This window comes from Protopterus annectens, chromosome 12.part0, assembly GCF_019279795.1.
Source record: "Protopterus annectens isolate FY-2018-M chromosome 12.part0, PAN1.0, whole genome shotgun sequence".
NCBI classification, from domain to species: Eukaryota; Metazoa; Chordata; order Ceratodontiformes; family Protopteridae; genus Protopterus; species Protopterus annectens.
This window is the reverse complement of record NC_056746.1, coordinates 1,500,924,702-1,500,940,661: the sequence shown is the minus strand read 5'-3', so window position 1 is coordinate 1,500,940,661 and position 15,960 is coordinate 1,500,924,702. Positions and strand designations below refer to the sequence as shown.

The 15,960-nt window shown below is 43.5% G+C and overlaps 1 protein-coding gene across 3 annotated transcripts in view; it reads left to right on the top strand.

Moving 5' to 3' along the window:
* The window catches only part of TOM1L1 (target of myb1 like 1 membrane trafficking protein), a 1,502,644-nt gene that overhangs the window by 416,264 nt on the left and 1,070,420 nt on the right, over positions 1-15,960 (top strand). For all 3 annotated transcript variants that reach the window (XM_044090473.1, XM_044090474.1, XM_044090475.1), the window contains one exon: positions 3,359-3,475. In XM_044090473.1, coding sequence (XP_043946408.1) covers positions 3,359-3,475 — 117 coding nt within the window. The remainder of the gene's footprint in view (positions 1-3,358; positions 3,476-15,960) is intronic.

The following is a 15,960-nucleotide window of genomic DNA, read 5'->3' as shown; positions in this document are numbered from 1 at the left end:
CCTGGGCCTCCACTGAAAAAGGGTAGCTACCTGCTCAGTTGGACTGTCCCAGTAAACAAGTGCAATAAGTAAATACAGAGTGTCTGTCACCCCACTCCACCCCACCCCAAATAACCTTAAGTAAGGCCATATTTGAAAAAAAGAGTGCATGTTGTTTATAAACATTGCCTCAAGGATCCTTTTGAGCCCTTCCTTCTATTTCACACTGTTAGCACAAGCAAGGATCCGCCTCCGTTATCTTCGGTTGATTGGTTGTAATGGTGTGTGGTGGCATATGTCATATATAAAGCATGGTACGTGCTACTGTGCATTAGACCCAGAAGCAGGATTGTAGCAGTGATTGGCTACATTGTAGTCTTGCTTTAGGGTGAATTTTCAGTTTCTTTGTTTTTTCTTTACTTTCAAGGTGAACTCTTTAGTTAATGGAAGTAAAGACTTGACTTGCAATTAAAATGCTACTTAGATTAGCTGATCTATTAAAAAAAATAATCATGTGGGTGGGGGGAATGAAAACTAAATTATCTTGGCAAGAGATGCAGTGAAATTGTAGCCAGATAGCTAAGCATATGCAGTAAAGTGATTAGGAAAATGAGCCTAGCATACATGTTAGTATCCTACCTGCACAGTTCAGACTGCTGTCCCTCTTGTGCATTGACATGTTAGTATCCTACTAGCACAGATCAGTCTGTTGTCCCAGATATGCATTGACATGTTAATATCCTACCTGCACAGATCAGGCTGCTGTTCCAGATATGCAAAGACATGTTAATATCCTACCTGCACAGATCAGTCTGTTGTCCCAGATGTGCATTGAGATGTTTATATCCAACCCACACAATTTCAACTGCTGTCCCAGATATGCTGCACAGTTCAGACTGCTGTCCCAGATGTGCACGGACATGTTAGTATCGTACCTGCACAGTTCAGACTGCTGTTCCAGATATGCATAGACATGTTAATATCCTACCTGCACAGATCAGTCTGTTGTCCCAGATGTGTATTGACATGTTAGTATCTTATCTGCACAGTTCCGACTGCTGTCCCAGATATGCATTGACATGTTAATATCCTAACCTGCACAGTTCTGACTGCAGTCCCAGATGTGCATTGACATGTTAATATCCTACCTGCACAATTCAGACTGCTCTCCCAGATGTGTATTGACATGTTAATATCCTACCTTCACAGTTCAGTCTGTTGTCCCAGATATGCATTGACATGTTGATATCGTATCTACACAGATCAGTCTGCTATCCCAGATGTGTATTGAGATGTTAGTACCCTACCTGCACAGTTCAGACTGCTGTCCCAGATATGCATTGGCATGTTAATATTCTACCCACACAGTTTAGACTGCTGTCCCAGATATGCATTGGCATGTTAATATTCTACCCACACAGTTTAGACTGCTGTCCCAGATATGCTGCACAGTTCAGACTGCTGTCTCAGATGTGCACTGACATGTTAGTATCCTACCTGCACAGTTCAGGCTGCTGTCTCACATGTGCATTGACATGTTAATATCCTACCTGCACAGATCAGTCTGTTGTCCCAAATGTGCATTGACATGTTAGTATCCTAGCTGCACAGTGCAGACTGCTCTCCCAGATATGCAATGACATGTTAACATCCTACCTGCACAATTCAGACTGCTATCCCAGATATGCATTTGCATGTTAATATCCTACCTGCACAGCTCAGACTGCTGTCCCATTTGTGCATTGACATGTTGATATCCTACTTGCACAGATCAGTCTGTTGTCCCAGATATGCATTGGCATGTTAATATCCTACCCACACAGTTTAGACTGCTGTCCCAGATATGCTGCACAATTCAGACTGCTGTCCCAGATGTGCACTGACATGTTAATATCCTACCTGCACAGCTAAGTCTGCTGCCCCACTTGTACATTTACATGTTGATATCCTACTTGCACAGATCAGTCTGCTGTCCCAGATGTGCATTGAGATGTTAGTATCCTACCTGCACAGTTCAGACTGCTATCCCAGATATGCATTTGCATGTTAATATCCTACCTGCACAGTTTAGACTGCTGTCCCAGGTGTGCATTGAGATGTTAGTATCCTGCCTTCACAGTTCAGACTGCTGTCCCAGATATGCATTTGCATGTTAATATCCTACCTGCACAGTTTAGACTGCTGTCCCAGATGTGCATTGACATGTTAGTATCCTACCTACACAGTTCAGACTGCTGTCCCACTCGTGCATTGACATGTTGATATCCTACCAGCACAGATCAATCTGTTGTCCCAGATATGCTGTAACATGTTAATATCCTACCTGCACAGTTCAGACTGCTGCCCCAGATGTGCATTGACATGTTAGTATCCTACCTGCACAGTTCAGTCTGTTGTCCCAGATATGCATTGACATGTTGATATCATATCTGCACATATCAGTCTGCTGTCCCAGATGTGTATTGAGATGTTAGTATCCTACCTGCACAGTTCAGACTGCTGTCCCAGATATGCATTGGCATGTTAATATTCTACCCACACTGGTTAGACTGCTGTCCCAGATATGCTGCACAGTTCAGACTGCTGTCCCAGATGTGCACTGACATGTTAGTATCTTACCTGCACAGTTCAGGCTGCTGTCTCACATGTGCATTGACATGTTAATATCCTACCTGCACTGATCGGTCTGTTGTCCCAAATGTGGATTGACATGTTAGTATCCTAGCTGCACAGTGCAGACTGCTATCCCAGATATGCATTTGCATGTTAATATCCTACCCGCACAGTTTAGACTGCTGTCCCAGATGTGCATTGAGATGTTGTTATCCTACCTGCACAGTTCAGACTGCTATCCCAGATATGCATTTGCATGTTAATATCCTACCCGCACAGTTTAGACTGCTGTCCCAGATGTGCATTGACATGTTAGTATCCTACCTACAGAGTTCAGACTGCTGTCCCACTTGTGCATTGACATGTTGATATCCTACCAGCACAGATAAATCTGTTGTCCCAGATATGCTGTAACATGTTAATATCCTACCTGCACAGTTCAGACTGCTGCCCCAGATGTGCATTGACGTGTTAGTATCCTACCTGCACAGTTCAATCCGTGCCATAGATGTGCATCAGTATGTTAATACCCTATCTGTGCAGTTCAGTCTGCTGTCTTGGATGTTTCTTTGATACAAGTAGCCATTTTTTTTTTTTGTGATGTATTATAGACATTTTTAAGTTTTTGTCAGTGATGCTTCATCAGCTGTAGCCATAAAAGGCAGCATACTGAAACAAAATGTTTTAAAAGTAGTAATCGTTTAACTTGCTTTCCATTAATCCATGTGCCATGTTATGATAATCTGTGTTTATCTGTATGAAACAGACATGGTCGAGTGGTTTCCCTGGATCTGTTGATGTATCCGAAGTGAAAGATGTGTATATAGATTTAATAAAGAAAGGTGTTACATTCCCATCAGCTGAGGCAGCTGCAGCACCACTAGTAAGTATATCTGTTTTAAATACATTATAAAATAAGAGTGCAAAAAAGGTAGAGAGTAAAAAAAAAACAGAAAAATGTTTTATGCAAGGCACTGTTCGTAAACCCCCCCCAAAAAGGCATTTTTGAAAGCATAATACTGTTGTGATTACAGTTCCATAACAACTTGCAAGTGATGTTTGTGAGATTGCAGTAAGATGGAGAATGTCCTGTCTGCTATCACTTAGATAAGTTTAGGCCTTATAATACCAACAGATGAAATTATATATGCATAAATGTTTCTGTTTTCATTTTCAGGTTGTATAGTGAATAAGAAATGAATGTTGTATGTCTAAATGTTTGAGCTGTATTATGAGAATTTTGTAGTTTTCCTTCAGCGAGTAGCAACATTCATGCATTCTGACAGAAAAAAAAAATGTCTGTCCAAGTTTGTCAAACAGTAAAACTATATGAATTTCCTCAAGTCATAAGTATTTACATTTGTACAGAAACTGGAGTAATTCCTCATTGGCATCCTGCTAGTACAACAAAATTGAAGAGCTTTAGCTGTAAAAATGGTAATGTTTCCAGCTGAGGTCATTTTAGCTTTTGGTGCCGTAGCCCCCTGAAAAAGTACTTTGAACTTTATTCTTTCTTAAATTAATAACATATGATCTGAAGTAGAGCTAAGTGGTTATTTCTTACCTGTTAAAACAGAAAATTTAAAGTTTTGTGTATTTCTCCCTGGTTACAGAGTTTCCCTCTTTGATAGTTTTGTACAGGTTAAATTAAGTAATTTTTTTCCCTCCCCTGGCTGTATTTTGTCACAATGGTGTGTTGGGCCTGTGTGTCTATATTTGTTTAAGTTACTTTTAGTAGCTTTATAGATTTGAATGGCTGATCGGCCAAATCTATTTTCTCAAAATGTAGGTTTCATCTGCCATGGCTTTCACGGCTGATAGCCACACTCGGTGTGTTAGGGTATCTCAGGGGTTGAACACCTCCATCTGGTTGCTCACATTTGTGGCCCGTTTGTTCCAGGGCACTGAGGTAGGAGCTACCCAAGCTTGCTTGGGATACCACCGCCAGACTGGCTCGGCCTCCCGGCTCGCCGGACCTAAGAGAGGAGCTTCAGTTTGTTCCCCTGTAGCACCCTCACTGCTCCTGGGACTCAACCTCACGTTCGCCCCGAGGATGCTAGGCAAGAAGGACGGAGGAGAAGCACCTGGCGGCGGGCGTAACCTTCCCGGCAGCTGTGAGCTTCTCCCCGGCTCCGTTAACCGACTCAGTCTCCTCCTTCGGCTCGGTCCCTGTGTGCTTTTCACGGGTCCTGGGAGAGAGACCCATCTCCGTCGAGGCGACATAGCTAGGCGCACTCAGGCCACCGGTAGAGATGAGGAGATCTACATATAGCCTTTCTGATTTCATGGGAGACCCAGGATGGGTTCTCTCAACACAGGCCCAGATGCAGATGCCCTCCTCTTGCCTCCCCTCGCCCTCCGCCTTTTAAGCCTATTGCTCTTCCTCCGACCATCCGCGCCGTTGAACGGCTGAAGCCGAGCAGCAGGCGGCCCTCGTCGGCGCGTGCTAATTGCCGGATCCGCCCCTGCCCACCGAGTGCGTCGGTCCGACCTGCGGAAATCTGGGCCCGAGCCTCGGCTCGGGGGATCTTCGCTCTCGGCGCCGAGCTTATTAGCCGGGGATCCGAGGGGCCGGATCCGACCCGGCAGCGCCCGGCTCGGTCACTCTTTGGATCGAGGAGCGGTTAGAGAGATCCTTTAGTGGTGGCTCCCGCCGCCCCGGGATCTCTGTTCCTGGGCTCCTGTTGAGGGTCTCGGACCCAGCCTTATTCGGCTCCGTCCCCTCAGCCCCCTCTGCACTGGGCCATGCTTCACCATCCTACCCTGGGACAGCCGTTTCTATGCCCCAAGAGATTGCTCCTATGGCATAAATTTAACCTTCGCGAGGCACATTCTGGTAGCCCTTGAGGGAGGTCCCTCGCGAAACACTCGTCTGGGAGCACAGTGGCGGGTCGAGTCTCTCTGAGAACCGGACTTGGAGGAAGGAAGGCTGCCCCGGTCACCCCGAGGATATGCTCTCTGGGTATCATGGAAATGCTCCATTATAAGAATTGGTCTGCCCCAAGTCTTCTCCCGGGCGAGGCCGTGTTCTAGGAGAGCATTTGAAGCCCACCCGGGAGTGGATTTGCAAGTCCCCCTGCGACCCCTGGTGGACACTTATCCGGAGTGGATTCTTTAGACACGGAGGACCGGGCCAGAGGGAGATAGGATCCTTAGTCCGCCATCCGACCGGGCCATTGGAAGAAGGGGCCTCGGTAGATGCCATGTAGGAGTCCCGGCCACAAAGAGGAACTGGCTCAGGATGATCCTCAGTCCACCCGAGCAAGAGTCTGGATGATGGACGGCTTGGGGGCAGGATGTTTGGTTGAGCCTTCTCGGTAAGAAGCTGAACTATTTCTTTTATATATTGGGTTCTGTGAGATCTTATTAAAGAATCGCTGCATCCCCAAAGTCATTTAGGAGGACAGATTCTGCACTCCACCCGGTAAGCCCTTAAAGTCAATTCCTAAAATACTTCTATCTTGGCTACTCTCCCATGCAGACAGGGACTGCCCCGCTAAGAATGCTGGGACAGGACTGGTCACTTTCATTTTTCTGAGCCGTCCTCGCGACCACAGGCCGCTAAGCGTGGTTGCGAGCATGCGCTGATAGTCAAGAGACTGAAGTGCAAGACCGTTCGCGAGGCGTTGACCCAGGCGAAAGGGCGAGAGGCGCTGTCTGCCGTCGAATCCCGCTTCTCTGCTGAAGGAAGGCCTATTCAAAGACAAAGGATGTGAAAGAAGATGTAGTTCGAATGCGCGCCTGTCCCAGCCTGCTCGGACAGCCAGTCCTTCCGTGGCAGAGGAGGAGGACAGGGGCGCGCCCTAGGCTCCCCAGCTCCTTCGGGTTCAGGTCCAGGAACCCCCCTTTCTCACAAACGGCCAGCTGAGCGTACCTGAAAGGGGTTGCGCCCGAACCAGTCGCCTGCTGGGCACCTAGGCGCATGGGGGCACCTGGCGGCGCTGGGAGTTCTCCAAATCATATCCAGAGGATATCGTATCATATCCAGAGGTCTCGCATTCCTTTCCCAGACCTTCCCCCGTTGAAGTCCACTCAGGCGTCCCACCGGGTCGCTTTGCCATAAAGAAAAGAGAAATTGGCCATCTGCTAAAGAAAAGAGCCATCAGCCCGTTCCCCAGACCAGATCGGATCAGGTTCTCTCCAGATTCTTTTTACCAATCCTAAACCTCTCTCTTTCTTCTGGCCCTAGACCTCTCTCACCCGAATCTGGCAGTCCCCAAAGAAAAATAGCTCTGGTCACTCTGTCTTTCTCCCCCTTCAGGAGAAAATCACTGGATATTAACCGATATATAGACCTCAAGGGCCGTACTACCACATCCTGATGGACAAGCTCAGGAGGTTTCCTCGCTTCCGGCTAGAGGCAGTCCCTTCCAGTTCCGTTACCCTTCCTTTGAGTCTCACTAAGCAGTGGTAGTGTTCACAAAGTATTAGCAGTAGTAGCGGCCACCTGAAGGCTTCCTGGGGTGCTCTCTCCAAGTACCTGGGCGACTGTCCTTGCCCATCTAAGGCATCTACTTCTGTGGCGAGACTCCTTTTCTTGCTCCCTTCCCTTTCTGGGAAATACAATAAATAAAAGAAATCCAACCACAAGCCCATACAGCTCTTAGTTTTATAGGGAGACACAAGAACACAAGGAGTTTCTTTCACTTCTCCTGCAGGACAGAGTTCTAAATCCTGCAGCTCAGGTGCGGGCCATTCTCCATTCAAGTTCTGTTCAGCGGAGTTGGTCCTGAGGCTCTAGGTCCCATGGCATCATTGCACTTCTTCCTCTTGCCAGGCTCAACTATGCATTCTACAGTGTCTTCTTAGTACAGCTCACATACCTTGCTCTCCCATGCATCATCCCATATGGCGATCAGCAAGGCTTGCAAGTCCTCCCTCTTGATTATAGCTCCACTCCCCGGGATCTCCACAAGGCCGCCCATTTTATTACTTCATGGTGACTACGCCATAGTGATACGGGCGCCTCCATGCCGGGTGGGGTGGTGGCCCAGGCGGACCCAGGTCAAGGCAGTGGAGCGATTCAGGGCCTTACTGCTAGTATCAATGTTCTGAGAGATGAGCCAGTGCTCTTAGCGTTTTGCCGCCGGGACACTGAATTCTCGTAATTCAATTGCAAACATATCAATGTGTTGGTCTGTTTACTGGTACATCAACAAGCAAGGGGAACAAGGTCCTACCCTGAGAGTTAGAGGCCATGAGTTTGGGAATGGTCAATCTCCTGTCAGCTTCTAATAATAGCGCATTCGAATCCGGTCAACATATAAGCGGACAAGCTCAATAGTCAGCACCATTCTGACCCCTTACGAGTGGTCTCTCGGAATCCAAGTAGTAGCGGAGCGCGCCCTTTTAGCCGCAGTGGGGAACCCCTTCGCCGATGCGCTTCTCCCTCCAAACACCAAGTCACGACAGTTTTAAATCTAATACCTCCTCCGAATTACCCCAAAGGCACCTCTGGTGCATGGCGCTATCCGGTCTCTGTATGCCCCTCCACCCCCTTGCCTCACCAGAAGGGTGGTTCTTCAGAAGCCTCTGGTGATTGTTGCGGGAATAAATTCTCATTGCTCCATTCTTCCCTGCGACAGATCTGGTTCCCCTTCCTAAGTCTCCTCTAGATCCTCTCAGATTACAGATCCCATCCACGGATCTGATATCTCATCCATCCTGCATTCCTCTCCTCGAATCTGGGCCAACCTGAAGCTGACAGCTTAGCCTCTCCAGTTTACCTCTTAGATTAGGACTCCGTATTTCTCATCACGGTTGAGCAATTTACAGTGGGTTTACCAAAACCATCCACTAGAAGGTTTTACGGGCAGTCAGGAAAAGTTCTCTTTGTGAAGGGCGTGAGGCCCCTTCCTTTAGTGCTTTCCCTCTTCCTTTGGTAGCGGCCCTGGTGCTCTCTTTACTGATAGTGCCAGCAGTTCCTGATCAAAGTACAACTGGCAGCAATTGTATGACTTCACGGCGGTAGCACTTGACTCTAATTAATTTATGTCAGCCAAATTGTGTAAAATTTTTCTTAAAGGTACTTTTTCTTCTCCAGGCCCCTATAAAACAAAGCAGTTCCAGGCCTTGACCTCCTACAGTCTACAGGGCTTGACAGCCCTCCTTTGGTGGCGGCTACGGTGGATCTCATATTCTTGTATTCTTATCCTACAAGTTTGTATTTTTTTTCTGCTACTGTCAGCTGAACTTCAACATTATCAGCTAAACCTCCTTGCTTGACCTACTCTCGGACGTGTCTCCCCAGGACCAACCGTTAGACCTTCCTAAAATTTCTTTCTGGAAACGGCATCAATCAGTCATGGCCTCCTGTTTTCTTCCCTAAATATGAAAACAAAAGGTGAATATAAGCTACATATGCTAGATGTTCACAGGCAACTTAGATTTTATCATTTTGGCTGGTCTGGTCATAGGCGATCCGACCAGCTGTTTGGCCTCCTTGCAAAATTCAATTTTCAATTTGGGATCTCTAAAGTTTCCTCTGTCCGCTGGATTTCTGGTGCATTTATTTTAAGCATTTAAGCTTCGCAGGGGGGCCCTTTTTGGAGGAATGTTATGCCTTCTATTCCCGGTCTGCAGCCTACCTGGCTAGGCCTTCAAGGCTAGATTTCCTCTAGATGATATTTGTGCAGCAGCCGGAAGCTACAATACTCATACGTTTATTTCCCACTATAAGTTGGATCTTGCATCTAGGGTAGAGCATCCTTTGGCTCCGGTGCTCGATGAATATCCTTCCATGATGGTAGATTCAGGTAGGGTAGCTGGGGACTTACTGGTTGCGAACAAATGACCATCTGCTTCCAGATTTAGAAGTTATGTATACCTGCGCGTTCCATCTGAGTAGTAGTAGGTTGTGTCTTACCTTTCATCCATCCTCCCCCCCATCCCCAGGCCTTTAAATATTCTATATTTACCCTTTTTTTTAGGTTTGTTGCTTTTTGTTTGCTTCGATCTGAGGTCATGAGGGTAGAGCAGGGGCATTATGGGTGAGAGAGGGAGCTGAGCTTGGATCCATAGCTGGAAAACCATGCGGTGATCCGATATGCGAATCATAACCCACAGGTTGCAGACAAATGAATACACCTATAACTTCTAATTTTTCAGTTTTTTTTATATGGGTATGGGACAAGTGTTCATGTTAACTTATATAATTTGGTAAAAGTATGGCAAGTATGCGGTAACCATGAATCTTTTTCAAAAACATTGCTTTCTTACAATGGATCCTGCTATATTCTGACTGACCTAAACAAAGCATCTACTCCTACTGTTACCTGAAATTGATCCTGTGAAGAGAATTTGATATTGTTCATAAGCCTTACAGATGTGTGCAGATGCCCAATAGATGTCTTTGTCAGAACATATAGCTGATGAGTGATGCAACTACTTGGATAGAAGATTTGTCAAATACTCACCTTTGCTGTGTGGAAGGCCTTTATCCAAATACAGCAAGTTTACAGTTTGAAGAGTTTGAGCCAGTTTTGGGTTGCTTTTGTGGTTGTAAAGGGTCCATTGACCACTCCAATTAACTATTTAGCAGATGGGAAGTAAATTGTTTTAAGTGATTAAAACTGAGAAACACACACACACACACACACACACACACACACACACACACACACACACACAAAAACACACAAAAACACACAATTACAGGTTAAGTTTGAAAAGATACACTTATATACACAGCTAAGGCTCCAATTAACTATTTAGCAGATGGGAAGTAAATTGTTTTAAGTGATTAAAACTGTGAAACACACACACACACACACACACACACACACACACACACACACAAAAACACACAATTACAGGTTAAGTTTGAAATGATACACTTATATACACAGCTAAGGCTTGATCTAGATTTATTTAACAGTGGAAGAAAATGTGTTTGCAACAACCAGCCTTGCATGTATTTGACATGGACAATGACCATTAGCACAAGTAGTAGCAAAGATCTGACAGCATTGTGAGTGCAGTTATTGTTAATCAAATCTTAAGGTTAAAAGGCCTAGTTGTACATATGTTGGAGAATACGATCATGGTGTGCATGATACTCTGGTATTAACATAAATACAAAGTGTTAAACTATTTTGAAGTAAAGGAACTTAATTATATCCAGTGTGAAGTTCAGACATTCAGAACAAAAAATCAAGAAAGCACAAAGCTATTAAATCTGTACCAGAATATATTAACAATGCTAGCTGAAAATTCCACATTCAGTGACAATATTTAATGAAGTTAAGGCGTGAGTAATATTAGAGCTGTATATCGACTAAAGAAAAGCAAATATGAAACCATACAGAATATTTAAAGACATGTTGGAGTATTGCAGGATCTTAGAAGAAGAGGCAAAGGTATATGTGTGTGTGTGTAATGTCTTCATTTAATAACGTGTGCATTATACGTGTATGTGCAACGAATTGTCCTGTATAAAACAGTACTTTTTACTTGTCAGTGTAGCCTTTCACCCTAATACAGCTAATTTGGATAATACTGCTTAGGGTTTGAACAGCACTACGTAACTGAAAAGATTTTACCCAATATTTTATATATTTATATTATATGTATCAACTTTGCAACTTTATTTGCACAGAAAGCAGCTAATGCCTTCCTGTCTTAGATTTTTTTCTTTGTCTTCTTTATTTTTACACTTGTATTACCTGCTCAAAATCTCTGCATTCTTTGTTATTGTAAAAGGTGTCATGTTTATTATCTTGTCTGTATCCTTGGAGCTTTTCTCCTCGGGCCTCCACTGAAAATGGACACGAATCCAGCTGGACTAGCCCGGTCAACAAATGTAAAATAAATGTAAAATAAATAAAAAATAAAATAAAAATAAATTGGCCAAGAGTACACATACCTTAAGAACACAGCAACATAATAACATATTTATTTATCTAATTTGTTAACCAGGGCGAGCTAACTGGGCTTAAATATCCCTTTTCAGCAATGGCACAGGGAACAAAGCTCCAGTGGCAAGTAAGAAGTATTTTTACTATGAAGTCATCTCCCTAAATATTGTATCCTCTGATGGATCCCTTCATTTAATGTCATGTTTGTATGCGTTCTCATTGGTACTCTCACATGTTTTACATGTTGCAGTACTTTGAAGCAAGCATTGATTACTAACCTGCTGTGAGCATCACATAACAGATGCTGTTTAAATAGAATTTACAGGTATTTAGTACAGTTAGGTGGGGTTATGACCTGGTATAGTGATTTTATTAGCAAAGTATTTATTCACAGTCCCTGACACTATCTCAGTACTATTTTTGCTGTTCAGCTGTATCCACATGCAGGAACTCCACAGCAAGACAAGCTTATCCTACTATAATTTTACTTATGTGATTTGTGCTCCCTGGTGCTATGACAATCCCTGTATTTTCTGAGAAATCCACCAAAAATGGACCATTTATAGATCTTGTTGTTACCTGTTGTGTTCACATGTTCCCCTTGTTGTGAAGATGGTCTTTTCCTGCTGTGATATTAAACATACACCCTACTGTCTTTCTTCTCCCTTGCTTCCTTTTCTTAAAAGTTGTTTCTGGTGATCTCTCCTACAAACAGACATAATGTCTCCTTACTCTGTGCTGTGCTCCAGCATGTTAATACCACACCATCTCAGCATTAACTTGATCCCATACTGTATGTGTTTTATGCTGCTGTTTGTGTGAGTTCTTTCACACTACTAGTTCTAGGTAGCAAGCTTGACGTAGTGGTGTTAATCCTTCCTAATCCCATGGCTGTCTTTCTTTTATACACTGTACTGTGACCTCATTTTCTTTACTGTCAATATCTCCTTTCCCTTCTACCTTCTATTGGCTACTCACCTTGTTTACATGTACTAATGCCTCTTTCCATAGATTTGTGCTTTTTATGTTTCTACCCATAATTTCACTTAACTCTGATTTAGAACATGTTCAGCGTCTAATATGTTAGTTACATCATACACCACACATTCTATACACATTAATCTGTTTACCTCATTTCTTTTGCAATACTTTAGCTCTTGTTGTGCTCTGACTTTGATACAGGCCTCCATTAAATTTATAAATATTTTTAGACTGTTAAACACTTCTGAATGGGCCTGACTGCCTGTCTGCATTTCACTTCTAATGTTCTGCACTGACAGGACTTATGGCAGTGCAATGTTATGACAAGTACGCCACCTCACAACAATTTGTTCTCTTCAGTTCTTGACTGGGATGCCTCCAGTATCGATCCTGCATGCCATTCCTGTATCCTTGAGGATTTTCTTCAGGTGCTCTGGTTTCCTCCCTCCCACCCCAAAGCATGTGTTAGGTGAACTGCCATGAATCAAATTGACTGTAAGTGTGTATGTAGGGGTTCACTTCTAAGTATCGAATTCCCAAAATCTCAAGTTTCAGAACATCGAGTTCAGAATCTCGAGATCTTGGAATCTCAAAATAGTGAACCTTCCCCTGAAACACCACTAAACAAAACAAAAGTGTATGCAGGGGGGCAAGAGCACCCCTGCATCCCCCACCCCCCCCTACTTAAATATACCAACTCCGAGATCGCACTACAGCAAGGACAAGGGAAATCTCCCGATCTGCACTGTATGCCGATCTCCGTTCAGGATTTCGAAGTTTTAAAACTTCGAACATATGATCTACGATCAAATGGGATTCAAAGTTTGGACTTCGAAATTCTGAACGTAACCCGTATGTAGAGTGTGTGTGTGTGTGTGTGTGTGTGTGTGTGTGTGTGTGTGTGTGTGTGTGTGTCTGTCTGTCTGTGTCTGTATCTGTATGTGTGAACATGTTCTGCAAAGGACCAGTACTTGTGTCAGAATGGGTTTCAGTGCTCAGCACCCATTAGTTATTGAAGTAGGCTCAGGTGTCCCCGTGCCCTTGTAAAAGGATAAAGCAGGTTATTAGAAAATGGATGGATACTACATTTTCCATTTAATTCATCCATTTCTCAAACACTCCAGCTCCTTTTCTTCCATACTATCGTTTCTTAACAGTATTTTTCTTTTTTCCATCTTCCCAACTCATTTTCTGAAACAAAAAAAAAAAAACACACACACACATTCTGCATTAGACTTATTGTACCACTTTGCCAACCAGGGTTGCTGTTCCATTTTCAAAAAGGCCACATACAGCATCATCATGTATAACATAATAGGAACTCTAGCAAGCTTAGGGTAAGCATCTATCCCTTCAAACTAAGATGGAAGGGTGGAGGACATATACAGCTACAGAAAAAGGGACAGGTACTCTACCCAGGCATTGGAAGGGAAATGGGGGCACATAACGTAGTAGAGGAAAAATACACAGCTGGGAATCTAGGTACAAGATGGGGAACTACATGCCGTGATGCAGGAGAGGAGGGACTACATTACTGGTGTCACAGGAACATGGGTCAGTGACACAAGGGTTGTTCAGTAATGACAGGGAAGGGAGGAATGTAGGTAGAATATTAAACTACATAAAGGAAGGCATCAAATATGAGGTCAGAGAGGAAGAGGAACGCCATCTCATAAGTGGAACAAGGCTGAAGGTTGCATCAGAAGCAAGGATAAGTGCTATGGTGGTCTGGTACAGCCTATTGGCCCCCCTGACAGGTCAGGGGATGAGGATAAAAAACTTGGAAGAGAGCATAAATGAGTGGATTAGGAAGCAGGTTTGGCGCTGTGAGTCTTTCAGAATCAGAATTCGAGTTTATACATTCCAGATTAGAAGAAAGGAGTTTGTCACTGAAGTCTTGGATGATAGTGCGTTCAGTTAAATTTTGTGGGACTATACTCAGAAAGGACTGAATTCTGGATATGGTGCTAACCAGGATGCATATTCTCAGGGGCATCTAAGTAAAGGCACTATTAGCCATTGTGTGGTTTAGATTGCTAAGAGGGATTGTAAGAACACGACAGATATGATGATGTGGGCTTTTAGTGGAGAATACTACAAGACTACAACAGAGTGACACAGAGGGTGAAGATGAGTTAGAGGGCAGTAGACAAACTAAGGGAGTAAACAGATGGGGTCTAGGATGTAGTACTCAGGGCTGATATTAAGGGTCTAAAACAAGAGGCAAAAAATGAACAAGTGATTGCGACTGTACAGGAAAGTGAGGTTAACAATTAGGGCAGAAGACAAGGTTGGAAGAGGTGGAAGGAAGGGGTTGTTGAAGAAGGCAAGAAAACGGCAACAGAACCACAAACTAAAAGAACAAATGAATGAAAACTGACCTAAATACAGCTGTATTAAATTTAATAATACATAAAAAGACATAAAAGGATCCCAGTGCTTTGGTAAAAAGACTTTCTTGGAATGCACAACAATAAATAAACAATACGTAATATAAAACAGTGGATATGCATGTATGTGTATGTATATATGTGTGTATATATATATATCTATATCTGGAAAAACAAAACCAAATAAGACTAGAAAGAAATAAACTTATACTACTGAAAACTTCCGAACTGTTAAAAACAAAAACAGAAATCCAATGAATAGACGCTGAGCCAGAACTAGTTCTGGCTCAGCGTCTAATTGGATTTCTGTTTTTGTTTTTAACAGTTCGGAAGTTTTCAGTATATATATATATATATATATATATATATATATATATATATATATATAGATATATGTATTTATGTATGTATATTTGTGTATATATATATATATATATATATATATATATATATATATATATATATCTAAGTGTGTGTGTGTATGTATGATGTGTGTGTGTGTGTATATATCTATATATCTATATATATATATATATATATATATATATCTGGGTCTACCTGACAACACCGACACGCTGAAACACCGACAACGAAATCACCGACACCACAAAACTGAAAGTTTAGAAACACGAAACGTCACATACCTGACAAACTACAATCCTGACACTCAACAAACAAAACAAATCTCCTGTCCAAAAAGCACACACACAACACAAGCACACCAAAAACCTTACAAACCTACACTGAACCTTACATACACAACTATCTATGCACTAACCTTAACCCAAACCCTAACCCTAAGGTCCGTCACTATCGCACACTCACCTAACCCGCACCCTAACCCTAACTCACTTAACCCGCACCTATCCCTAACGTCTGTCAGTATCGCACACTCACCTGACCCGCGCCTTAACCCTAACTCACTTAACCCGCCCCCTAACCCTACAGACCGTCGCTGTTGCACACTTACCCACACCCAGACCCTAACATCCATCCCTATCACACACTTACCTTTACATGTCAGTGTTCTCAGTGCCGGGATTCTCAACTGTCGGTTTTCTCCATTGTCGATCTTCCGGTGTCGGTGTTCTTGTCATCGGCGTTTCTAGATTTTGGCGTTTTCAGGTAGACATATATATATA